Genomic DNA, 25,888 nt, shown 5'->3' with positions numbered 1-25,888 from the left:
AGGCAGGCGGCTTTTGGTGGCATGCCTGCGGGAGGTCCGCTGGTCCCACGGCTTCAGCATACCTGCTGCCGAATTGCTGCTGAAGCCACGGGACCGGCGGACCTCCCGCAGGCGCACCGCTGAAAGCTCCCCGACTGCCGTCCCCACAGCGACCGGCAGGCCACTCCCCACAGCTTGCCGCCCCAGACACACGCTTGGAGCGCTGGTGCCTGGAGCCGCCCCTGCCCCTCACCATGTGGCTCCAACCCGGCATCCCCCGCACCGCTCTGCCCTGGGGCTGCGGGCATGATCGTGGCCAGGCTGCCAGGTGGGGCGCTTCGGGGGGTGTTTTGCACCTCCCCATTTAGTCACTACCCTCGAGGGGGCTCAGGCCCAGCTGGGTGGCTAGAATCAAGCTGGCTCTGCTGCCCCTCACTGAGTTAGACAGCGGCACCTCTCATCGCCCGCCGTGGGAGGCCTCGGGGCGTTCTTCGGCTTGCAGTAGCACCACTCCGGGAGCGGGGCCCTGGCCATTGCCTAAGCCCAGAACTACGCCTCTGCCCCCCAGCGCTTCCAATGGGAGTAAAGGACAAGAGCCGTGTGGGGACAGGCCCGTCAGTCTGCTGGGCGGGGTGAGCGCACCAGCTGCCTCCCAGTGCTGCGTGGGCTGGGGGCTGACGCAGGGAGCTGTGCGGCCGTCTACAGACAGCTCCTCCCCAGCTAACGGGCAGCCCCAGAGAAAGCACCGAAGTGCCCACTGGACACGGTAACCAATGAGCACTGCCCGCCGGCCAGAGCCAGGAGACACCAGATCCCATAGGCCCCGGAAGCTGCAATGGGAGCCGCTGGTGCCTGGCTCAGCCCAGCTGCAAGGCCCGTCGTCAGGTGCTCCGGGAAGAGTCGGTCTCTCCTTTTTCAGAGGGTGGGGGAGAGAGGCACTGACCCCACCTGTTTTCCACCTCTTTTGGGAAGCAGCGGGGCAGGGCCTGGCCGGCAGGGAATTGCACCAGCAGCTGGAGAAGCCCCCAGGTCCCATGTGTACAGATTCTCCATGGTGCTCGAAGCTGGGGTAGTTGTGGGGCTGCACCCACACAGCTCCATGCACTCCCCCCACACTGGCTTGGGGGGGACACTTTCCTTCCTGGCCCTTGCTGCTGTCTGTCACCCTAAGATGTAACCCTGCCTCCCCTCCGAACACAGAGACCTATGGCCACAGCCACCTGGCCTGGGCAGAGCTCCCTCTCCTGCCATCCTCTCCTCAAGCCCCTCGGACCAGGGCAGGCCGTGCGGCCAGTGCTTAATTTGCAATCAAAGAGGTTCCACGGCACAGATTAAGCAGTGCACACGTCCACCAATACAAAGCGTGGGAGCCTACGTCTCCAACAGCCTGGGGTGTCCTCTGCTAGGCTCACGGCTCCAGTCTCATTCCTCCTTCCCCAGCCTTCAGGACCAGTCCCAGCTGGGCAGGGGAATTACAAGGAAGTCAACAAACCCTGGCCAAGGGTGACCCAGTGGCTATAGGGTACTTTGACTTTCAGAAAGTCTTTGACAAGGTCCCTCACCAAAGGCTCTTAAGCAAAGTAAGCAGTCATGGGATAAGAGGGAAGGTCCTCTCATGGGTCAGGAATGGTTAAAGACAGGAAACAAAGGGGAGGAATAAATGGTCACTTTTCACAGAGGTAAATAGTGGGGTCCCCCAGAGGTCTATACTAGGACCGGTGCTGTTCAGCATATTCATAAATGATCTGGAAAATGGAAGTGAGGTGACAAAATTTGCAGACGATACAAAATTACTCAAGATAGTTAAGTTCAAAGCAGACTGTGAAGAGTTACGAAGGGATCTCACCAAACTGGGAACTGAGCACGAACATGGCAGATGAAATTCAATGTTGATAAACGCAAAGTAATGCACATTGGAAAACATAATCCAACTGTTCATATGAAATGATGGGTCTAAATTAGCTGTTACCACTCAAGAAAGAGATGTGGGAGTCAGTGTGGATAGTTCTCTGACAACATCCACTCCATGTGCAGTGGCCGTCAAAAAAGCGAACAGAATGTTGGGAATATCCTAATGCCACTGTACCAGTCCATGGTACCCCACCCCGGGACGCTGCACGCAGTTCTGGTCACCCCATCCCCAAAAAGAGATAATTGGAAAAGGTCAGAGAAGGGCAGCAAAAATGATTAGGGGGGTGGAGCAGCTTCCGTATGAGGAGAGATTAGTAAGACTGTGACTTTTCAGCTTGGAAAAGAGACGACTAAGGGGGGATATGACTGAGGTCTATAAGATGATGGCTGGTGTGGAGAAAGTGACTAGGAAAGGGTTATTTACCCCTTCACATAACACATGAATCAGAGGTCACCTGATGAAATTAACAGGCAGCAGGTTTAAAACAATCAAAAGGAAGTATTTCTTCACCCAACACGCACACAACCTGTGGAACTCCTTGCAAGGGGATGTTGTGAAGGCCAAAAATATAACTGGATTGAAAAAAAAGAACTAGATAAGTTCCTGGTGGACAGGTCCATTAATGGCCTGGAGGATGGTCAGGGAGGCAACCCCCTGCTCTGCCAGAGGCTGGGGCAGGATGACAGGGGATGGATCATGTTCTGTTCATTCCCTCTGGGGCCCTTGGCACTGGCCACTGTCGGAGACGGGACACTGGGCTGGATGGACCCTTGCTCTGACCCAGTCTGCCTCTTCTCGTAATCTTGGCCACAAAGCACGAGCCTAGGAACAAGCAGAAGTGGAATGGTTGGGACAGCACCAGACTTGGAGGCTGCACTCTCGAGAAAGCATGGACCAAAATCCCAGAGCTGGAGCTGTTACACCAATCAGCAGGAGAGCCTTTAACCCCAGGAGGAGGTACACTGCAGCCCCGCCAGCTCCCCGTCCAACCACCATTCTGCTCTCTTCCCCTCCCTCCAAGTTTTGCTCCAGAAACCCAGCGTGTTTCCTCTTGCTGCTCTACGCTTCGTTTGATCATCTCCCTTGGGCACGTCTCCCAGCTGCTCCTTCTCTTGCCCATGACCGCGCTCTCCCATGGGCTCTCTCTGCTCCTTGGTTTCTGATGTTCGGATTACAGGGACGCCTGGCGCAAGAGAGCTCACCCGGGTCGGGCAAACCCTTTTCCTGGACAAACCCCCTTCCCAAGGGCTTGTCGAATGCGTCACCGAACCAATCTCCTCCTTGACCCCAGCTGCTCAGCCAGTGATCCAGCAGGATCGGCCCAAATCTCTCCCCAACCACCAAGAGGTTCCCGGTCATGCTTCATGCACAGCCAAGGGGCAGCGGCAGCTGCGAGCGCCGGGAGGGGGCCAGGCTGTGCCTCTGACCGCTCCTCCAGGACTCCCATGCAGCCCGGCCAGTACTCTTCACTGAGTCGCTCACAGCAAGTGCCGTGCGTGCCGCCGCATTCCCGTCGCAGGTCTCCAGGCCGGGCCCTTCATTCCCCAACCCCGTACCACGGCCAGGAAGGCACCTAACCCACTGAGCCTCAAGCTACTACCATGACAGAGAACTACTGCTCCTACTCTGGGCGTACTGCCACGTTGAGCCACTTAAGACACATCCCGCTACGGCTGGTGGCCTAGGAGCGGCTGGCGGCCTGGGAACAGCTGGCCTCCACTCCCAAGGTCATTCATCAAGGCACAGGTTCTCTCTGGAAGATGTCACCTCCTAGTACGATGCTGAGTCCGGGAATGCTTCGTTCTCATGTAGGCAGCAGGAGCTTGTTACCGGTACATCAAAAAGCCTCCAGCCTGCGAGCTGGGGGTGAAGTCTCCCACGCCGGGACGACGTCTCCATGGCTTGCTCCAGCTGTGTCTAGCCGCTGGTGCCCAGACACCAAGCTCCCCTATCCACAGATCTCATATCACAACTGGAGTTACTGGGATACTCCGGAGGTTCAGAGGAGCTGGGCTCCGTCCAGGTGAGGCCATCTCCTCCCTAGCTGGGGCAGCAGGAGCCGTGAGATCTCCCTGTGATATTTACACTGGGGTCACTGCTCAGAGGCTGCGTGCACTGGGGAAAACAGACACGAGGGTCTGGCAGGCTATGGAGCTGCCCCCGGCATATGCCCAATGTTCTCCCATGAGGAGGGTCTTTGCACCTCTACAGCCTCCTGGGTCAACTGGCCATGCGGGCTCTCAGCACCCCGACTTGGGCTGCAATGCTCCACAGCCTGTGGGCAGCCCAGGGTGGGGGACAGTGAATCAGTTTGCCTTGGCCTCTGCAGTCCTCACTGTGCTGCTGAGGGGCCATCAGCACTAGTGCGGGACTTGTGTGTTCTCCCCCGGGTCCCCTCCCACTTTGTGCCCTGGCTCCTCTGCCGTCTGCCCGACAGTCAGTGGCCAAGAAGCCTGGCCACATGGCCATGGATTAAACCATTTCAACAGGAAAACTCCGTCACAGTTGGCACAAGCTGACCTCTAATCCGGAGGAGTAGGAGACATCCCTGGAGGCAGGTTACCGCGAACTCCCCAGGCCTGGGAAGCAGCAGTGGAGACAGGATACCGGGCTGGATGACCCTGGGCTCTGAGCCAGCCTGGCAGGGCCTAGACCAGCTCGGCCGGAGCAGCTGTTGCAGAGACAATCCCGCTCTGTCCAATCATGCGCCTGGCATCCTCCCTGGAACACGCCTCGCAGCGTGGCCTCTCACGGCTGGCCCGGTCACTCAGATCACTGACGTGTGTGGCATTCGCTGCAGAGGGCAGAGCTCCTCATCGCTTCCCCGAGGCTCTCTCCACACGGACAAGTGTCATTAACATCCCCCGCCCCCAGAGCTCCTGGCCCTCAGACTCTGGCTAGACTAGAACCAAAGCCGCTTGTAATGCTGCTGCTCATGCCCCTAGCCACGCAAGCCTGGCTGCTTGCAAATAGCAAAGCAAGAGCACGCCGCAGGGAGCCAGTGCACAATGGAGCCTCTGCATGGACAGTAGGAAGTTATGGCTCGATGGGGTCCCAGGAGGGGAATTCTATGCAGACACCTCAAATCCCAGGGGCTGATGGTTCCCAACTAGTAACGTACCCACCCCATAGCTGGGACTTCCAGCGGACCCTGAGCTCCCACTGCCTCAGACAGGCCAGCCGGTGCCCGCGTTCCGCACCTCCCACTGCCTCAGACAGGCCAGCCGGTGCCCGCGTTCCGCACCTCCCACTGCCTCAGACAGGCCAGCCGGTGCCCGCGTTCCGCACCTCCCACTGCCTCAGACAGGCCAGCCGGTGCCCGCGTTCTGCACCTCCCATTCCCTAATGGAGGTCAGGCCCATCTGGACCTGGGGCAGCACCATTGCAGCCTTCATGGGATGAGATGGGCTACAGCTGGTCCAGCAGAGCTTAAACAGGTAACAGAGGAGCGCAGAAGTGAGGAGAGCCAGACACCCGCAGATACAGGCCAAGAGCACAGCAAGCTCGGGTGAGCTGCTGCACATTCGCCTGAGTAGCGAATCCAGTTTAACCCTGGCCTTGCTGGAGTCTAAAGGCCAAGAGAGGAGTCACCCAGAAAGTATCTGGGAGACACCATGCCAGGAAGCTGCAAACACCTTGGATTCCGAGACCCCATCCCAGCCTCCCCAGCAACCAGTGCTGCCTTTCCCCATCTCCCCCCACAGCTCTCTGCTTCACTCAGGTATCTTTCTATGGAACGTACCTTTATATGCCATGTAGAGAACATGCGGCTGTACAAACCAGGGGTAGTTGTGTCACTGCTCTGTTGCTTGTACAATCCCTTCCTATAAAAAGGACCTAATAAAATAGAGACCGGTTACAAAGCCAGAGGCTGGGCTGGGCGGTGGCTTCTTTTCATGCTTGTATACAAATGGTAGTCGTCTAAATGCGAAGACGAGTGAACTTGAGTGCCCGGTATTTACTGAGGATATTGATGTAACAGGCGTCACAGACACATGGTGGAACAACGACAGTCAATGGGACACGGTAATACTGGGGTAGAATAGATAAAAGGAATGGCAGAACAGCACGTGCTGGCGTGGGGGTGGCACTGCATATGAAAGGAAGCCAAAGTTGCAAAGAAACTGAGTCCCACCAGAATTAGAAACGAGTTCAGAGAGTCCTTTTATACAACCGCATATTTTACATCCCATATACACATTTGCCTATACACACACATACACTTTAAACAGGGCCTGTGCCTGCAGCGAGCCAACGGGGACTTGCAGTAGCGCCGAGCGAGGCTCATGAGGATTTGGCCCTGGGCCCTCTCTCGGGCTCAGAGTGCGAGGGGAGATGGCCTCTCTCCAGCCTAGCCCTGCCCCGATGACTGGACCGCGTCCTCGCCTTCCGGTTTGGGGGGCTCCAGCTGGACGTCATGGAGGTGCAGCGTGGGGGTGCTGGCGTCCTTGCCGACCCCTTGGCTGAGGTCGCCCGGGCCGCAGTCGGGGTGGTGCCGCTGGATGTGTTTGATGACCTGGAACTTCTGCTTGGCCTTGTAGCTGCAGTAGCGGCAGAAGAAGGGGTGCTCGTTGGTGTGGGTGAGGTAGTGGTGGCGCAGGCCAGCCGCCCAGCGGAAGCCACGGTGGCAGACGTTGCAGACGTAAGGCTTCTCCTCGCTGTGTTTCTTCAGGTGGGTCTTGAGGAGGAAGCGGGTCTTGAAGGCCTTGCCGCACTGCTCGCAGATGAAGGAGCGGGTGTCGCGGTGCCGTGTCTCCTTGTGGATGCGCAGCGCGTCGGCTCGGTTGGTGCAGTACTCACACTCATCACACTGGTAGGGCTTGAGACCTGCGGGCAGGGAGACGGAGCCACTCAAGTTGGGGCGGGAGAGGGGCCGGAGACAGGCTGGCTCCCTGCCCGAGAAGGGAGCTCAGTCTCCAAGGCTCTTTCAACCCACCCCTGCGCTAGGGGGCTGTGGGAACGGGGGTGCCCAGCACTCTCTCCCCATCACCAGCCCGCCCCACGCGTGGGGGGAGCGAGGGCGCTGGACCCTTCTCTCCCCACGGCAGCAACAAGCCCCACACTCCTGTTCCCAGTGAGAGGCCTGGGCTTGTGCCCCCACCCCATAAACTCGGGCCCCTTGCAGTGCAGGAAGTTAGGAGTCTGGTGCCCCCTGCTGCCAATTGCTTGCCACTGCGAGTAGTATTTAGAAAACTTTCAGGCCACTCCTGTTGTAGGAGCCCCAGCTAAGTCTCCTGCCCCACCACTGACCCTGCTGCCTCTTCCAGGGAGCCGGCTACCCGGGGCCTGCCCACAAGCACCCCTCGGGCAGCAGGGGAACCCAGCATGCACCCCCCCTGCGGGGAGATGTGTAGCCTCCCGCTTTAGACCAGCTGAACCCACTGCAGGAAGGACGACACGGCCTGGTCAGAGCCGGCGCAGAGTGCCCTCCCCCTGCTGGGCTGCTCGCTGATTTCACGGGGCACCGGGAGTTGTTCAGAGGCACCGCTGGTGCCGAGTGGGAGAAGAGCCCCCTGCCTGGACCTGACCCAGGCCCCGCAGGGCTCAGCACCTGGCGCCGGCCCAGCTGTGGGGGCTACTGCTTCCCGCCCCTCCCAGCACTCGCCTGTGTGTTTGGTCATGTGATACTTCAGCTGATTCACCCATTTGCACTTGTAGCCGCAGTCCGGACAAAGGTACTTTCGTTCCTCCTTATGGATTCGCATGTGGTACTAGAGAGAGAGAGCACGGAGGTCACCAGACTCGGACACAACCCCTCTGGCCAGCCCACCCTGGCTCTGCCCTGCCTTCTGTAGCGAGGTCAAGGCAGCGTGGCCTAGTGGCTAGAAGACTGGACCAGGCGGCAGGAGACTTGGGTTCTAGTCCCATCTCTGCCACTGGTGACCATGGGGAAGTCGTGGCTCCGTGCCTCAGTTTCCCCAGCTGTACCATGGGGGTAAGGATCCAGCTGACAGGCCTGAGGTAAGAGCTAGGGATTATTCGCATCTGTGCTGTGCGATGCCCAGGGGCTGGTCCTTTTCAGCGCCAGGCTCTGAGGTCCTCTGGGCCCACTGCCCAGCCTACCTCCTACAGTGACGGGACCCGTTTGTTAGAGTAACGCTGAGCGCCTGCACCCTGTCAAAGCACCGGGTGCCCACTAACGCTGACCAGGCCTTCATACCGCGGGGGGAAGGGGATGCAGGATAGCCACCCCCATTGCACAGATGGGAAAACTGAGGCCAAGAGGCAAGGCAACGTGACTGAGGCCACAAGGGGAATCCATGGCTGAGCCAGAATTAGAATTCAGGACTTCCCGAACCCAGCACTTGGCTCAGTTCTCTAGGCCGTGCATGTGGAATATCATCTCCTCCCCCTCCCCAGCCTGACCCGCGGAACTACCCGTCCTGCACAGGGCCGTCCCCACTCTGTACACTGTGACTGGCTGGCCATGGGCCGGCCCTTACATGGGGACACGATATTTCCTGCAGCCAGACACGCCAGTCCCTGCTCGGATCTCACTGTCTGCCTGAGCACCAGGAAGCGTGTGTGTCTTGTGAGCAGCTCATTTCTGGGCAGTCTAATTCCCCCCACTGACGGGGCAGGGAAGGGCCTGACACTGCCCCAAGGGACTGTCCCAGCTAGGAGCTGGGCAGCCGCGGGCCGGGCGCTGCCCCAGGAGACACTCCCCGCTACCCTGTCCTCAGGAGTGGGCAGCAGCTGGCCGGGCACTGTGCCAGGGGAAGGACCCCCCCCCCCGCAGGAGCCGGGCAGCAGCAGGCCAGGCACTGCCCCAGGGGAAGGTTCCCCCCCGCACCCGCAGGAGCTGGACAGCAGCCAGCCGGGCGCTGCCCCAGGGGAAGGTCCCCCCCTGCCACTTGCAGGAGCCGGGTGGCAGCTGGCCAGGCGCTGCCCCAGGGGAAGGACCCCCCCTGCAGGAGCCGTGTGGCAGCTCGCCAGGCGCTGCCCCAGGGGAAGGACCCCCCTCTGCAGGAGCCGGGTGGCAGCTGGCCAGGCGCTGCCCCAGGGGAAGGACCCCCCCTTCAGGAGCCGGGCGCTGTCCCAGGGGAAGGACCCCCCCTGCAGGAGCCGGGAGGCAGCCAGCCGGGCGCTGCCCCAGAGGAAGGACCCCCCCCTTCAGGAGCCGGGTGGCAGCCAGCTGGGCGCTGCCCCAGGGGAAGGACACCCCCTGTAGGAGCCGGGCGGCAGCCGGCCGGGCGCTCACCTTTAGGCGCGAGGGGTCAGCGCAGGCGTACTTGCACAGCTGACACTTGTACGGCTTCTCTCCGGTGTGGATCCTGATGTGCCATGTGATCTTCTGCTTGTTCTTGGTGGTGTAGTCGCAGTCGGCGCACTTGTAGACGCGGGTGCCCCCGTGGCCCTTCACGTGGTGGTCGAAGACCAGCTGGTGGTGGCAGGCGAAGTCGCAGAAGGGACACTTGAGCGGCCTGTCCTGCGCCGCGGCGGGCTCGTGGCTCTCCACGTAGTGACGCACCAGCTGCTGCCGCTCCTTGGCGGCGAAGCTGCAGTGGTCGCAGCGGTGGCTGAAGTGCAGCGTCTTGTGCTCCTCCAGCGCCTCCCGGCTGGCGAAGATCTCCTTGCAGGTGCCGCACTCCAGGTGGGGGTGCTGCTTCTGGGCGTGGCACTTGAGCGTGGCCTCGCTGTGGCACACGAAGCTGCAGTGCGGGCAGCGGTGGGAGACTTTCTCCTCGTGCCGGCGCAGCACGTGCTGCTTGAGGGCCGTCTCGGAGCTGAAGCGGGCCTCGCAGCGCGCGCAGGAGAACTGCAGCTCCCCCCGGTGGCAGCTGTTCACGTGGCGGGTGATGTCGTTCTGCAGGTAGCCGCTGTAGTCACACAGGAGGCAGAAGTGCGTGGGTTTCTTCTCGTGGACCCGCAGGTTGTGGATGCGCAGCTTGGAGTTGGTGCCGAAGGTCTGGCTGCAGACGCTGCAGGCGATCCGGCCCACCCCGGTGTGCAGCGACTCGTGGGCCTCCAGCCGGTAGCGCCGCGTGGTGCTGAAGTCGCAGTAGAGGCACTTGTGGGGCTTCACCCCCTCGTGCTTGATGTGGACGTGCTGGCGGAGGCAGCGGGCCTGCTTGCAGGTGAAGTCGCACTGCCGGCACTGCAGCGGGGGCCGCTTGCTGCGGTACTTGCGGTGTAGCCTGCGGTGCAGCCGCAGGGCGTTGGCCCCCTTGGAGGTGAAGGGGCACGCGGGGCAGTGGAACTCGTCCAGCTTGACGCAGCCTCGCTTCTTGTGCGTCTTCATGGCCCGCTCCTGGTGGCAGGTGAAGGGGCAGGTGGGGCAGGAGAAGCGCCGCCTCTTGCACCGGGCAGCTTTCCTGGCAGCCGTCACGCCCACGGCCTTGCTGGGCTGGCCCTTCCCTTTGCCGGCTGGTCTGGTCTCTCGGGGCCCATCCGGAGCCGCTCCTTCCTCCAGCGGCCTGGCGCGTGCGCTGCCTTCCTCTCCCGCAGGCCGGGAGGACTCCAGCTTGACGTGCTTTTCCAACTGGTGGCTTTTCAGGGCCCGCCTGGACCGGAAGGCCTCTGAGCACAGGGAGCATCGGAACTGCTCCAGGCTCCGGCACCCGTCCTCCACGTGGGAGCTGATGGTGGAGACCCTGGAGCAGACGAAAGAGCAGGCGTTGCAGTGGAGCTTTCCCTGCTCCAGCCGGTATTTCTCAGGCAGGGACGGACACTTGGCTTCCTCCACTTGGGCACGGTCTCCTGGCACGGGCAGTTCTGCCACCGTGGTCTCAGCTGCATCCTCAAGTGCCTTGCTGGGGGCTGGGCTGCCCACCGACGGTGCCTCGGGGAAGGGCCTGCTCGTGGAGGATGCTTTCACAGGCACCCGATCTAGCTCCCAGGGGGGCTTGGGAATGCTGCTCGCTTCCCCGTCCTCCGAGCCTCCTCTGCCATTCTCCACGCCTGCACTGCCCGGCTGCTCCTGAACGGCGGGCTTTAGCGGCTTGTTCTTTCTCAGGATCACGGGGCACTTCTTGAGGAGGTGGGTGTTGAGTCCCCGCTGCTGCTTAAAGCTGGCACCGCACTCCCGACACACCAGCGGGGATTTCCGGCTCTGGCAGCCGGCCTTGACATGCAGGGCCATGGACTTCTCCTTCCGCGTGATGTAGGAGCACGTCTCGCACTTGAAGATCTGGCTCTCCGACTGAACCACCAGCATCTGCACCCTCCCTTCTAAGACCAGCGTTTCCGCTTGCTCCTTGTCCTGCTTCCGGAGAGCTTTCAGCACCAACTCCGACGGCGGCCCCGCCTTGGCCTCGGCGCACGGGGAGGCTGGGTCTCCGGGGGCAGAAAAATGGCCCTGCTCAGCTGGCTTTATGATGCTAAACCAGGCCTCTTGCATACTGGCCTCTCTAGTCTCTGGCACTGCGTTGGGATCGGAGGCCATGCTGGGCACGTCGGAGCACTGCCCGTCGCAGCGATCCTCAGGCCCCCGCTGAGTGTCCTTTTCGTGTCTCTCTGCTGCATTTGCGGTACAGGCCAAGCCGCCAGCACTGCCCTCCAGCCTCTCCTGCCCTTGGACCTCCGGCTCTTCCTCGAAGTCAGGGACGTCTTCGAGCCCGTTGTCGTTCTCTTCCAGGACCAGCGCGTCCTGCGAGCTCAGAACGTCATAGGCCGGGTCCTTGCAGCTCAGGGCATCTGCATTCTCTGGCTGGGCTGCCGGAGGCTCGCTGGCCCCGAGCCTCAGCACAGAGTCTGCCGAGACGTCCAGCGTCTCCAAGTGCAACGTGCAGCTTTCGACAGCGTCGCCGGCATCATTCAGCATCCCCGAGTCCTCCGCCATCGCGCACGAGGCCTGCGCACGGGAATCTTCCAGGGGGCCCATGTCGGTGGAAGGACCCCTCTCTTCCTCTGCCAGTCCACGCGCCATCTCAGCGCTGCCTCCCAGCTGCCCAGCGGCACGGTCAAGGAGGGGCACAACGAAAGCCTGCTGAGAAGCCTCTTGCTGGGGTTCCACGGCAGAGAGTTTGCTTTTCTGCCAGAGCTCCTTCCCGGACAGGGAGGAGTTGGAGTCGGACCTCAGAGCCACGCTGATGTCGTAGTTCAGCAGCACGTCTGCTGAGCTGATCTCCAGCTCCTTGCTGGCGTAGTTCTCCAGCCAGTCCTTGTCGCCGGGCACGTAGCCATGGGCCTTGCGCTTGTGGAAGAAGAGGCTGGTGTTGCTGAAGGTGCAGTAGGAGCAGAGGGCGCAGCGGAACTCCTTCTGCTTGGTGTGCTTGCAGTTCTCGTGGTTGAGGAGGGCCTGCTTGTACTTGGTCTGGTAGCTGCAATACTGGCACTGGAAGACGGGCATCTGGTAGTTCTGCGAGTGCTTCACCTGCATGTGCTTCTGCAGCTCGTACTTGCGCTTGCAGGCAAAGCCGCACACCTCGCAGATCAGGCTCTTGCCCTGGTGGCGCAGTTTGTGGCTGCTCAGCTGGTCTGCCCGGTGGCAGCGGTACGAACACTGGTTGCACTGATACCTGCCAGAGACGTCAGACAGTCAGACGGCCTGACCACGGTTACGGGAACAGCAGGACGCATCTGCCAGAGTGAGGCTAGGGAGGGCACCCACTCCAGCGCATGGGGTTTGACGGTCAACTCCGCTCCCCAGAAGGTGACAACAAGTGCAGGGTAATTTATTACGCTCTGGAGCCATCTCCTTGGACGCGTGGGCGCTTGGCACCTCTCAGGATCAGGCCCTTTGTGCTGCCCTTCACGTCAATCCAGCCTGGGGATGCCCAATTCCTTGGCACAGCCTCAGGGATTCCCCCCACTCCCGGTGGCCTCTGCTTCACCCTCACCAATCTGGAGGCTTGGCAGTGGGATCACCAAACCATCTGGGCGAGGGCTGTACTCTCTGCAGGGCCTATTACCACTGTCCTTCAGCAGGCCGCAGGGACAGCTGCTAGGCCACGTGACGCACGCAGCCAGTGGCTCAGCCCTCTGTGAGGCTGGCAGGTCCCCATGTCTCAGCTGAACAGTGATAAATTCAGGGCTGGGACCAGTCTGGTTCCCCTGTGCACTAGGGCTGGTAAGGGAGGCCCTAGGGTTATCAGAACATGTTTAGACTTTACTGAATGCTTGTGAGTGGCTGCCAGCATTAATCTCAGTTATAACAGCTGTGTGCCGTGTTGCAAGGTAATATTGGAGCAGTTGTATTGTGAGCCTCTGCAGGGCCGGCTTTAAGCCGATTCACCCGAATCGGGCCCCGCGCCGCAGAGGGCCCCATGCCCGCACCTAAGGGGGCCCTGCTCCGGGGGTCTTTGGCGGCATTTCGGCGGTGGGGGGTCCGCTCCGGATTTTCCGCGGCACCGAAGGACCCCCCCACCGCCGAAATGCTTCCGAAGCCCCGGACCACCGCCGAGTATTCCAATCGGGCTCCGTGGATCATAAAGCCGGCCCTGAGCCTCTGTGACTGTAAATCACCAGCCAGAAGAGAGACATTAACTAGTGTGAACTGCTGGTTTCCAACAGAAGGTGTTCGTCCTTCCTAGCAGGAAAGGCCCTTCGACACTTGAGGGACTATTGTGGGAAATTAAGGAGGACAAAAGACGTTGGTTGTTCTGCTCTCCCGTGTGTGAAGATGAGTCACGCAAGCGGATTCCTCCCATCAGCTGAGTTTGCAGCTCAGATCACATGACAGGAGGAGGATAAAAACCCCCCACAAAAGGAACTAGGGATCTCTATGCTGCTTGGATTCAGGGGTGCAAGGTTTCTAGGTATAAGCAAGAGATTCCCAGCTGCTTAGCCTGGGTTAGCCCTAAAGCACATATACCTTCTATTACTTTTTGAAACTTAAGATTGTTATTCATTTGTGTGTGTATGTTCACCTGCTTTAACTTTGGAAATGACTCTAATCTCCTTGTCCTCTATAATAAACCTGTACATCGTTTATTACAGGCTTGGCTACAAGCATTATTTTTGGGGTGAGATCTAAGCTGCAATTGGCCTGGGAGTAACCTGACTGTTGCTGGGATTCGAGCTGTGAGAGACCAGCTATCACAAGGGCAGGCTCACCTGGGTGGCAAGGGACTGTCTGTGACTCCATGGCTGGGCTGTTAGAGCGCCTGAGGAGTTTAGACTTGATAACTGGTTGGTGAAAGCTAAGCAGAGAACTCTCAGCCAATTGCGGTGTGTGCCCTGCTTCCGACTAGCGCCCTGAGGTTGGTCCCCACTCGGGAGTTACTGCAGATGGCAGCACTTCCAGCCCCTGCAGGCCAGGAGGAGAATCTGGGACTGGGAGGAGTACTCAGGCTCAGTGGGTGAGGATGCAGAACGCTGGCCGCTAAGCCAACGGCAGCCAAGCGCTGCCCATCCCAGAGCCGCCATGGCCCACAGTTCATCCCTAATTTGCAATGAACGGAACAGGCCGCAGCCACCTTGGACCTGCCTCCCACCGCGCCTACAGACCTCAGCATGGGCAACAGCCAGGCCTTGTGGATCAAGAGGGAGCATCAGATGCAGGGACCTGCCGTCTCCACAGGCTGCCTTTGGGACGCCCTGAGCTAGGTGACCAGCCCTGCCCTCTTTACGGGACTTTGGCTTGGACAGGAGAGAGGACCAGATTGGCTGTCGCCGGAAGGGGTGACCCAGAGGCACGTACCTGAGGTCTCCGGTGTGCTTCCTCATGTGCACGTTCAAGTAGTGCTTCCACTTGGTGACGTACCCACACTCAGTGCACATGTAGTTCTTGTCGTTGGAATGGGTGAGCATGTGCTTGGACAGGTAGCTCACGTCCCGGCAGGTGAAGTCACAGAGCTCACACTTGTGAGGCTTTTCCCCTAGTGACAGGAGAGAAAGAATCGACTCATGTGGGGTGGAGAGAGGCCATAACTTCACACTCCCCCTCCCCCCACACATCTCATCACCACTGCTCCCGCTGGCCAGCGACCTGCAGCAGGTGACGGGGCTCTGCCCGCCGGCCCCTCCGAGGGAATGTGCAAGGCACCAGCTCCTCTCATTTGTGTGACCTGCTGTCGCCTTGGCTCCAGCAAGAACCAGCCCAAATCCCTGCACCTCTCCTCAAGCTCAGATGTGGCACCGCTCTCTGCTGCGGAGCTGCCAGGGCAATGACCCCCTCCCCACGGGACGGGGCCTGGCATGCCACGCTGCACTGCGGACAGGTCTGACGAGAGCCATACACAGGAACAGCATGGCGGCTTTGCCTTCGTATTCTGCCCCTCTGGCAGTGCAATCTGCCAGCTTAAGGGACATACCCAGGGATATAGAACAGGGAACCGAACCCAGGAGTCCTGACTCCCAGTGCCCCCTGCTCTAACCACTGGATCCCCCGCCCCTCCCAGAGCTCCCAGGAGTCCTGACTCTGTCCCGTGCTCTAACCACTAGTTCACATTCCCACCCGGTGGAGCAGAGCAGCAAAGCACAGCGGATTGACCCCCCAGGAGAGCAGTGCGCTGGGGAAGCCGAGAGGCGGCGGCTTCCTGCCAGCCGGCGAGGCGACTCACCCGTGTGCAGCAGCATGTGACGGATGAGCACTCTCTTGTGCGCCGTGGCGAAGCTGCACTCGGTGCACTTGTGGATCTTCTCGTTGGCGTGCATCTTCCCCACGTGGTCGTGGAACTGCACGGGGTTGAAGGTGGCATAGGGGCAGAAGCCGCACTGCAGGTGCTCGCTGCCGGGGTGCCCTTGCTTCTTGTGCTTGCGGAAGATGTGCTTGTTGGAGCAGACGAAGTCACACTGCTGGCAGTGGAAGGCGTAGTGGGTTTTGCGGTGAGCTTCCATGGCCTCGGCCGTGCCAAAGAGCAGGGAGCAGGCGTGGTACTTGCACTCCACCGCCCTGATGCTGTGGGCCTCCTTGAGGTGGCGGATGAACTCCTTGCGGTCTTCGCTGCAGTAGCCGCAGTCGTCCTGGAAGCAGCTCAGCCTCTTCGGCTCGGTCTTGTGGGTCTTCAGGTGGTCCTTGAGCGCCTGGCTGAGCCGGAAGGTCTCCTGGCAGACGGGGCAGGCGTAGACGTCGGAGTAGAAGTTGGAGATGTTCTCGTGCATGCTGGCCATGTGGCGGTTGAGGGCGTTCTTCTCCACCGAGCTGTAGTGGCAGAGCGGGCAGCGGTGAGTTTTCTCCCCCATCTCTCGCATCATGTGGATTTTCAGCTTGCTCTTGCTGGTGAAGTACTTCTGGCAGTTGGGGCACTGCAGGCTGGGGTCTGGGAAGTGCAGGTGCAGGTGCTCCACCAGGTGCGTCCGCTTCTTGAAGCACCGTTTGCACTCCGGGCACATGTGGGTTTTGAAGAGGTATTCGGAGCCCTCCGCTACATCCCCTGCAAAGGAAACCATCCCCGGTCAGCCCGGAGCCAACACATAACAAGGCACGGAGAGCTGCCGGGTCAGACCCAGCAGGAATGGGAGTAAGTGGCCCTACTGGGCGGGGACTGCAGAGCCAAGCTGCAGGAAGAGACTCTCTCCTGCAGAGGTCCCTGAGGACGGGAGACTCCAGGTGGGAAGCCCTGGCTGGGTGGAAAGGCCTGGCTGGAAGTGCTGCCTTCCTTCCCCGAGCCTGTGGTCATCTGGACAATAAATGGAGCCCACAACCAAAGACTCATTTGGGGTGGCTGATCATTCCTGGTGAGGAAGCCAGCCTCACGCAGGCACGTCAACAGCAAACCCTGCACTCGGAGCCAGTCACTGCCTGCGGACACCTGCGTTACTGACTGCATGGATGTCAGCCCCCAAGCGATGTCCACTTCCCGTCACACACACGCTCACTAACTCCGCCTATGCTGACGAGCCGCCAGAAGCCACGTCTGGAGCAAGAGGGGACCAGCCTACCTTCATCAGCCAACCCACTGCACCTACCACACCTGAATCGAGACGCAGCAGCCCAGCATTCAAGCGTTTGGGTGTTGGACCTTTGCTAACGTCTGCCTCCAGTGGGCTCGGGCCCTGCTGAGCCGGCGGGCTCAGGCCGCATCAGGCAGCCAGAAGCGGGAGCTAGTACCAGGCTTCACTCACTCTATGCTTCTTTTTGCTAGGTAGGGATCAAATGAAGTGTGAAAACCACCACGAATCTCCAGGTGTGCTTAGATTCCCAGAGTTAAGGCCAGAAGGGGCCATTAGCTCATCTAACCGGAGTCCTGTTTATCACCGGCCGTTACCCCTCTGCAGAGCCCAGTAACTCATGTTTGGCTCAAACATCTTCCAGAAAGGCAACCTGGCCGCTCTAAAGCCACCAAAAGCTGGTGAATCCCCCACTCCCCAGGGGAGTTTGTTCTCGGGGTTAATTGCCCTCGCTGCTAACAATTTGTGCCTAATTTCTCATTGGAATTTGTCTGGCTGTCACGGCTGTCCTTTGAACAGAGCTGTGGCTCCCCAGACACGCCACTCGCAGGCACCATCCCAAACAGGCTTTGATTGCACGTTCAGAACCGTAACAGCTCCTGGGGCTGGATTCGCTGGGAAGCCAACACGCTCTGCCCCCGTGGCCCACAGGGCTCACTTCTCTGCAGAGAGAATCCAGGACAGCCACTGGGTCCTGCTTGCGGGGCCATCCCACCTTCCAGCAGATGGCACAGCAGGAATCCCCGGCTCCTCTGGGATTTCTGTGTTGGCCTGGCCCAGCTCATCCTGTGCACCTGGCAGCGCAAAGCTACGGTCCCCTCTTCTGGGGCACAGGGCTGGTCAGCCTAGAGCAGACCACCTGGCCCCTCAAACCCAGGATCTTGCCTACTGCAGAAGCTAGTGGCCAATACTTCATAGCAAAGTGAAGCCCAGCGCAATGCAGTTCACCGGGGAAACCTTCCTGAGCGTATGCATTTGGATTGATTGTCCCTATTTTAGCAAATGTAACCAAGTATTATTGCTAACAAAATTATCCAGCCCCTCTTCACAAAGCAGGCACTCCGGCATAGCCTCGTAGGCACGCTGACTGGGCATGGCGTAACAGGGCCGCCCAGAGGATTCAGGTGGCCTGGGGTCTTTGGCGGCCTGGCACTTCAGCGGCGGGTCCCGGAGTGGAAGGACCCCCCGCCGCCAAAGACCCAGAGCGGAAGAAGCTCTCGTGGGGGCCCCTGTGGAGCCCGGGGCAAATTGCCCCACTTGCGCCCCCCCACCCCCCCTGGGTGGCCCTGTGGCGTAAAGCTACGGTTCACTGTACACTATTTGTTACTAGTGCCATTGTGACCTTTGTTCCCAATATGGGGCAGCATCAAAGGACGGACCAATCAGTTCCCTTCATGCCCTTGGAAATCCCCCAAACATCAGCCAAGTCTCCTCCAGCTCTTCTGCTTTCCTAGATAAACAACCCACAATCTCACGTCCTCTACCTGACCTGCCCACACTGCCCACTGCTGTGCCTTCGTCACCCAGCTCTGGTGTGTGCCAGCTAGTGAAAGGTTTGACCGCCAGCTCCTGGAGCAGTCGCATCGCTCACGTGTGAATGAGGTACTCTACCTTTGAACTGCTGGGCCCGAGGTGCCTTGGCTTTCTTAGAAGCCACTTTCTCATCTCCTTTGGCTTCTGCCTCATAGGGGCTCTCCGCCTCTTCCTCCTCCAGCGATTCATCACCTGTGCTCTCAGAGTCTTCTTCCTCTGCCGACAGTCTCTGACCCTCGTCAGATGCTTCCCTGGTGCCACCAGGGACGCTGTGGCCAGCCACCTCCTCTGCTGCTTCCCAGCTGGTCTGATCTAGGGAACTCTCTGCCTCCTCTACCATCTCCCCAGTAGCTTCAAAGGGAAAAGGAAAGAGTTAAACTACCTGAAGGGGGGTTCAAAGGGGATGGATCTAGACTGTTCTCAGTGGTGGCAGAAGACAGAACAAGGAGTAATGGTCTCAAGTTGCAGTGGGGGAGGTTTAGGTTAGATATTAGGAAACACTATTTCGCTAGGAGGGTGGTGAAGCACTGGAATGGGTTGCCTAGGGAGGTGGTGGAATCTCCCTCCTTAGAGGTGTTTAAGGTCAGGCTTGACAAAGCCCTGGCTGGGATGATTTAGTTGGGAATTGGTCCTGCTTTGAGCAGGGGGTTGGACTAGATGACCTCCTGAGGTCTCTTCCAATCCTAATCTTCTATGATTCTATGATTCTTTGGAGCCAGACAAATCCATGATCCAACCCCTCTGGTGGAGATGCCGATGACCCAAACCAAGGATCTCAGCAGGAGCCTAAGGACCACACTTAGCTAGTATGGAACAGAGCTGAGTGCAGCCGTCCTCATTTTTAATATGGGCCTACGGCTCAAACCACAGGTGCCAGGATGCGGGACAGACTGGCTGCTTAGATCAGATGGAGCACTGCATGCTGGGACTTGTAGTCTCCAGGCACTGCTCATTTGGCTGAGAGCAACGGCTGGACCATCCATTGTATCCTAGTAGAGAGCAGCTGGGAATTTTGGTTCTTTAGGGGTTTATTCCTGCTTTTCAGGGACGATCTGGATTTCTTTTCTCCCAGCCTGCAGTTCCAGTCGCAGCACTTTGAGCCATAAAGCTTCCCTTCGGGTCGGCTGCATGAACTCTGCAACTCCCCCGGCTAGCCGCACCTCAGGGGAAACACCAGCGCCCAGGAGGGACCTGCTCTTTCAAAGCTCAGTGCTCAAGGAACAAGCAGCCCCTGCTGAATCTTGACCCTGGCATCTTCCCCTTCTGGGCTGCCGGGCTTCTCTCACATTAATGGGGATGCACACATGCAGCTGGCCACTGGACCAACCCAAACAGGCCAGGGAAGGACCACGCAACACTCGACCCTCCTGCTGCACCTCCCACGGGAGGATCCCACCTGCTTTGTGGACGCTGAGTCCCCGCTCCTGGGTGGTGGGTCAGGAGCATCACACCCGTTTTACAGCACAAAGGGGAAACGACTTGTTCAGAGTCGCAGTGAGTCAGTCTCAGTGCTGGGGGAAGAACCCAAGACTTCTCCCTCTCTCCTACCCTAGCCACTGAGCAACACTGCTGAGCTAGCCATCAGCGTCTGGGGAGAGGAGCCGCTTCCTAGCGGCTAACAGCACAGGAGGGGCGTCTGTCGCCTACCCCCGGGTCACTGGGATGTCATTATACACCCCCCACTCTCTGCGGCCAGACGGCTCCACCCAGCAGGACAGCTTAGCTCAGCAGTGACCGCTCACCCCACTGCCATTTCACCCCTGTGGGAAGTAGCCAGATGGCCTCAGCCTGGTGCTATGGGGCAGGAATCTCCACCCCAACTGGCAGTGAGGGGCCCCCCTTGTTGGCATGCTGAGCTCCCCTGGCAGCCCTAGGGCTGAGACATCTGGGTAGGGGCAAGGTGGGGCGCTCGCCCTGTTGCCAGCCACTGTGTCTGTCCTGTAGACCGAGAGCTCTCAGTCCGCCCCATTCCCCCCCTGTTCCCTTGGCACAGCAGGTACCGCAGTGCAGACGCAGGGACTTGCTGGGGACCTGCCCGCCCATGGCAGCAAAGTCGCACTTGCAGGTCGCCTCCGTCCGCCCCGTCTCGGCGGGGGGCTCGCGGCCCCCCCTGCTCTCCGGCGAGTGGCCCTGTGTGTGCTGCCTGAAGAGCTTGGCGTTGGAGCTGACGAAGTCACAGCGGCCGCAGTGGAAGGGGAAGTGACTCCTGTGATGCAGCTTCATGTCCTGGCAGCTCCGGAACAAGAGCGGGCAGGCGCGGTAGGCGCAGGAGACGGGGGACACCTGGTGGGCGCGCCGCAGGTGCCCACGCAGCTGCTTGCGGTCCGCCGCGGTGAAGTGGCAGACTTTTTCAGGGCAGGCCAAGGCCCCCGGGATGCTGCGATGGGTCTTAAAATGCTCCTTGAGCTCACTGGGCAGCACAAACTCCCCCCTGCAAACGGGGCACAGCAGTCGCTCAGCAGCGGAGCCCAGGTCCCCGTCCTGCCCGCTTGCTCCTGGCGAGCTCTGCGCCGGCTCCTGGCAGACAGCTGGTTCTCCCCTGCATTCGCTGGGCAGGGCCGGCAGCTCCCCCGGAAGCTCCAGGTGCTGGGGGGCTGCTAACGTGATGCACTGGTGCTGGGTCAGCAGGCTGGGGTCAGAGAAGCTCTGGCCGCACCTCTGGCAGAAATACAGCTCAACCACTTTGACCAAGACCTCTGTGGGAGGAGAGAGAGAGAACGCACATCAGACAGCTGCAATCGAGACCTGGAGCCTTTCACCTGGAGGTCACCGGTTCAAACGCAGCTCAGGTCAAGGGCAGCAAGTTTTGTCCCTATCTTCGAGGTATGTTATGGGAGACATGAAGTGTGTGTGTGATGGGGGGCCCTTCGGGCTAGTTCTGGTGAACGGCAGGCACAGCACACAGGCCACCACTACAGCGAGGGGTGCTAGAGAGAACCGAGGGGAGAAAGGATAGAGACCAGAACCAAGCGGACCATTTGTTGGAAGTTCAGCAGATAAGCCAAGGGTTCAAGGGGCTCTGGAGACTGAACTCCAGGGCAGGGGTGGGAGCTCACATTGCTTGTGCCCCAGGCTGCGCCTGTTAAGGTCCAGCCCGCTGAACGGATTCACCATGACATCATCGACTAAGCTCACAACATGCCGCGGCCTTTAACCGGCGGCGCTTAGAGGCCAGACCACCCGCGGTGCTGAGCAGGGCTGGACAGGGCCTGTCTGGTCACTGCACATTGCTCAGCCTGGCCGGCACTCGCAGCGAGTGGTGGCGATGGGCGTCACGGGAAGACACATTCACACAACCTGCCCCACAAGACTGGCTGGAGTGTCCGGTCTGCAACTCCAGAGAGAAGGGACTAAAGAACGAGCCTTGGCCTCCCTGACACATGGGCGGGTGGCATGGCAGGGGGACGACCCCTTGGGAGGATCTTTGATTCTCGTAGAGCGCTGCCCCCTCAACGTGTGCCATACCTGTGGTGTTGCCTGGACTGCTCAGAGACACGTTGCCTGCCACAGCCTCTACAAATATTTCCACCTCAGCTGCTTCTGCATGAGCTCCGTCCCCAGCCATGGACGCATCCGTCAGCAACAAGCTCTGTCCCACAGTCAGCGGGGACGTCCCTGCCACGCAGTCACTGGAGGTCCCCTGACTTCCTCCGGTTCCTGCCTCTCCCGAGGTGGGCAAGAGCAGCCCTGGGCACAGGGCATCCATCTCTCCTCCGGCGGGCTCTGCAGTCACCACTTCTGCACTCATTGCCTTTCACTCACCAACCTGCACCGGGCTGCGGAGGAGTAAATCTCTTTCTGAAAAGATACAGACGGCACTGAAAGGGCTGGAGAGCACAAGACTCCAGAGGTGCCTCCTTTTAAGGTGTGGACTTTTCAGGAGACACTAAGCAACGATTTGCAAAAGAGAGATGTGATTTTGGGGGCCCACCCAGAGATACTGTAAACGGGCTGGATTTTTAGAAGAGTTCTCAGGGTGAAAAGCAGGCCCCTCCTTTTAAGGTGTCTCAGGTTGGATTGGATACCCAATATCGAGGTGCTCGAAATACAATCTCTTTTTAAAAGCCTGGCTAAAGTTCTTACCGGTCATGAATAATGTATATTTTTGAATTGTAACAATAACCACTACTGGCCCAAAGGACTTCAAAGCATTTTGCAAACCTACAGGCTGATGCCCAAGGCAAACACTCGGATCACTTCACCTAACAGTGACATGCCGCTGCCTCTGCAGCGGCATGATGCAGCTATCGAACAGCTCGCAGCAACATTATGCAGCGGTGTAAGGCAGGATGTGATGAATTCTGGGAGCAGCTGAAATGCCGCGGGAATTGTAGAGATACATGAGTGAAAGTAGATGACTAAGTCACCTACTTGTCTGTTTCCCTGATGCATCATGAATGAGCTGCTCTCTGATGAAGAAGGATGGGATGTACGCAAGGAAGGAGAAGTCGTAAGGACACTAGAATTACCAGACCAGGACACAGGACAAACATCAAGGCTCTTCTGAGAAGTGCCTAGGTGTCCTTTAGTGATCGCAGATAATCAGGAACTCCGTTTTACATCTCAGCCCAGAAGCGGCCCTGGCCCCTTTCGGGAGGACTGGAGTTGAGGCCAATTCAGAGACAAGAGCCCCCACTGAATCACAACCAGCTCCCACAACTCCTAGGGCTCCTCTGCCACCCTCTGCCTCCAGCTGGCTTTGTCTGGGGGGATCAGATGGGTTCGCTGCAAGACTTAAACATCCAACTCAATTTTGAACGAGTGAACGTGCTGGTCACTCATTTATATCACTCACTCACACTTTGGGACAGGGACTAGACAGGTCAGTTTCACCTGCCGATTTTGTGCTCCCCCATCATTCTGTCTGTGTGCACCTGTTGTCTCTTGTCTTATGCTTGGACAGTCACCTCTTTGGAGCAGGAACGGTCTTTTTATTCTGTGTATGTACAGCGCCTAGCACCATGGGGGCCATAACTGGAGCTCCTAGGTACTGCCACGATATAAACAGCCAGAGGATGAGGTATGAGCACAGAACTGTAGCAGGATTAGAGATGGAAAAGGCTTCCTCAGCCACCGGCTCCACTCCCCCTTGGCCAAGCTAGTCTAGTCTTCAGTGTTTTGGCCAGTCCAGCTGTAATGCCCCATCCGATGGGGCAAAGCACTGCTCTGTGCTGTCGAAAGCTACACCCGCTCCGAGGCCCTCTCATCCCCCCTCGGTCCCTCCTATTCTCTGCCTGGGGCACAGAACAGCATAGTCCCCTGGGGGCTGGAATAATTTGGTCTCATTTCAGTTGTAGGGTTTGTGTGAGGGTGCTGTTGGCAATGTGTGATATACTGGAGATCAGGCTATAAGATCCCTTCTGGCCTTAATCTCTCTGACCACCATCAGGTTCTCTCTCATACACAGATCTTATTACACACAAGCCAGGTCTGTGATACTGTATGGGTTTTATTCTGTCACCCGTCACTGTAGTTTCTGGACAGCTTCCACATTAAATCAGGAGCAATAGAGAAGTCCCCAGTGAATTTCATGGGGTCTCTGGTGCATCTCTCTCTCTGCTTGGTGTAGATTTGGGGGTTTTAAGATTTTATTCATTTCCTCTTTTATTGTTGTTGTTGGCAGGGGTATATTGGGTAGAAGGGGGTGTCAGGGTTGGGGGCGTCATGAGGGAAGGTTTTTTGGTAGCAATGCTCAGCCTTCTAACCCCCTTTCCAATCCCCAGCCAAACCACCTTGCTGGGAGCCAGGCAAGTTGTGACAAAGCGGGACTGTTCTTAATGTTTCCTCTGAATACTGTAGGGGTGCCTCAGTTTCCACTATGCATTTCTTAAGTCTCTAGTTGGCGGGATAAAGGCCAGTGTGCATAAATGGCCGACACTCTGTCTCCTGGCAACTAATGGCCGGAGCCCTTCCCCCCTGCAAGGAGATGCTAAAGGTGTTTGAGAACAAAGAGATCAGGTGACCTCCTCGCTGGGGAAAGAGACAAAGGCCAGAGAGGAGGGGCTGGAGGGTTTCAGTTTGGAGCTGGCTGGGGACAGGGAGTGAGGGCAGACGGGGTTGTCTGGCTTGCTGCCCCCCCCCGAAATGGACCCGGCGGAGGGGTCCTGTTCTCTGTACCTACAAGCTCTGTTTTAGACCGTGTTCCTGTCATCTAATAAACCTCTGTGTTACTGGCTGGCCGAGAGTCACGTCTGACTGCGGAGTGGGGGTGCATAACCCTCTGGCTTCCCCAGGACCCCGCCTGGGCAGACTCGCTGTGGGAAGCGCACGAAGGGGCATATGCTGAATGCTCCCAGGAGAGACCCAGGAGGTGAAGCCGTGTGAGCTTCTTGCCCTGAAGACAGTCTGCTCCGAGGGAAAGGAGGCTCCCCAGAGTCCTGCCTGGCTTCCAGAGCATCGCCCGGCGACTCCGTGACACAAATCTACACCAGTTCTCAGTACTGCCTCTTCCGCTAGTCCAAAGCATTAGCCTAACCCTGGTGCCTGCATTGCCCAGGTGGGCTTAGTAATGGCACGACGCTCACCAAGTCACTCTCCTCAATAACCTCGCCAGTGGCACCGGAGGTACCAAGCAGCTGGGCCTGGCTCCAGAGCCGTCTGTCGGTTGTGTTACCAGTCCCATAGACAACGAGGCTGTTTCCAGCGTATGGGTGGCACCTGAACCCGCACCTCTCACACCCGAACCTAAGTTCAGTGGCAATAAATGTCCCGATTGCATCCCAAGACACGTCTACATGGATGTAAATGTCACACAATGAATGCTTATGCAATGAACAAATTCCCATTTGGTCAATTCCATTCCACCTTCTTCAATTCCCTCCTGGATACAGGATTCTTCGTCAGTCCCTGTTCTAAACAGTTCCATGATGTTGCTGTGTGCTATTAAACCGTCCCTGCATTTCCATGCCAGAGGTGGTTGCATTTCCATGGCGGATGGTCAGATACACGTCAGCCTTACAAAATTCTAATCACCTGTATAACTTCAGAAATATTTTTAGCAGGTGCGTAAAATCTCGTTTGTTTTTTCATGATCAGCTTTGTGGCAAGGACATGTGGGAGATTTTGCAAGGCTGATTATACACCTGCACGCATATATATGGAAAGCACCTTGAGAACCCGTAAGACGCCAGCTACCAGAGAAAGGCAAGTCTTAGTAGCAGTTTCCAGGGTGCTTTGGGAGACAGCAGTTCCCCGGTTTAAAACACTTCCTGGGTTTGAATTTCACACCAACTGGGCTCCTGCCACAGATATTTGAGGGAACCAGCCCCATAGCACCCCTCACCTGGGTCTTGGGCCCCATCTCCTACGCTCGCCCCTCCCCTCACAGAACTCCATCCCCCAGCCCATCTGGGAGCCCCCTACACCCACCTGCCACTGCCCCCCTCTGGGGGGGAGGTGCTTAAACTCCTCCTGACCCTCCCTCTTGGGATCCCTCCCACTCACCTGCCGCACTGTGAACATCCCCTTCCCCTTGGGACTGCGGCTGTGTAACTGAGCCTGCTTCTGGGCTGGGCCTGGAACCCTCCCTCTCCCCCTCCCCCCGAGAACCCCCCCCTGGCCCCCCCCCCCCCCCCCGGGAACCCCTCCTCCTCCTCCCTGGGGAACCCCTCCCTCTCCTCCTCCCCCCCCCCCCCCGAATCGGCCCCGCGACCCCCCCCCCCCCCCCCCCCCCCCCCCCCCCCCCCCCCC

The 25,888-nt window shown here is 58.9% G+C and overlaps 1 protein-coding gene across 1 annotated transcript; it reads right to left on the bottom strand.

Moving 5' to 3' along the window:
- Nucleotides 1-6,036: 6,036 nt before the first annotated feature.
- Nucleotides 6,037-24,045, bottom strand: ZNF142 (zinc finger protein 142). The gene is made up of 8 exons (XM_034785630.1): nucleotides 21,665-24,045; nucleotides 20,200-20,895; nucleotides 18,278-18,550; nucleotides 15,337-16,149; nucleotides 14,475-14,652; nucleotides 9,093-12,351; nucleotides 7,497-7,602; nucleotides 6,037-6,718 (listed from the first exon to the last, which is right to left on the bottom strand). Exons 1-8 carry the CDS (start codon nucleotides 21,945-21,947, stop codon nucleotides 6,243-6,245), a joined length of 6,084 nt encoding a protein of 2,027 aa, XP_034641521.1. The 5' UTR covers nucleotides 21,948-24,045; the 3' UTR covers nucleotides 6,037-6,242.
- Nucleotides 24,046-25,888: the final 1,843 nt, after the last annotated feature.

This window comes from Trachemys scripta, chromosome 11 (assembly GCF_013100865.1).
Source record: "Trachemys scripta elegans isolate TJP31775 chromosome 11, CAS_Tse_1.0, whole genome shotgun sequence".
NCBI lineage: Eukaryota > Metazoa > Chordata > Testudines > Emydidae > Trachemys > Trachemys scripta.
Note: the sequence above shows the minus strand (reverse complement) of the source record. Positions and strands in the feature narration are given on the sequence as shown.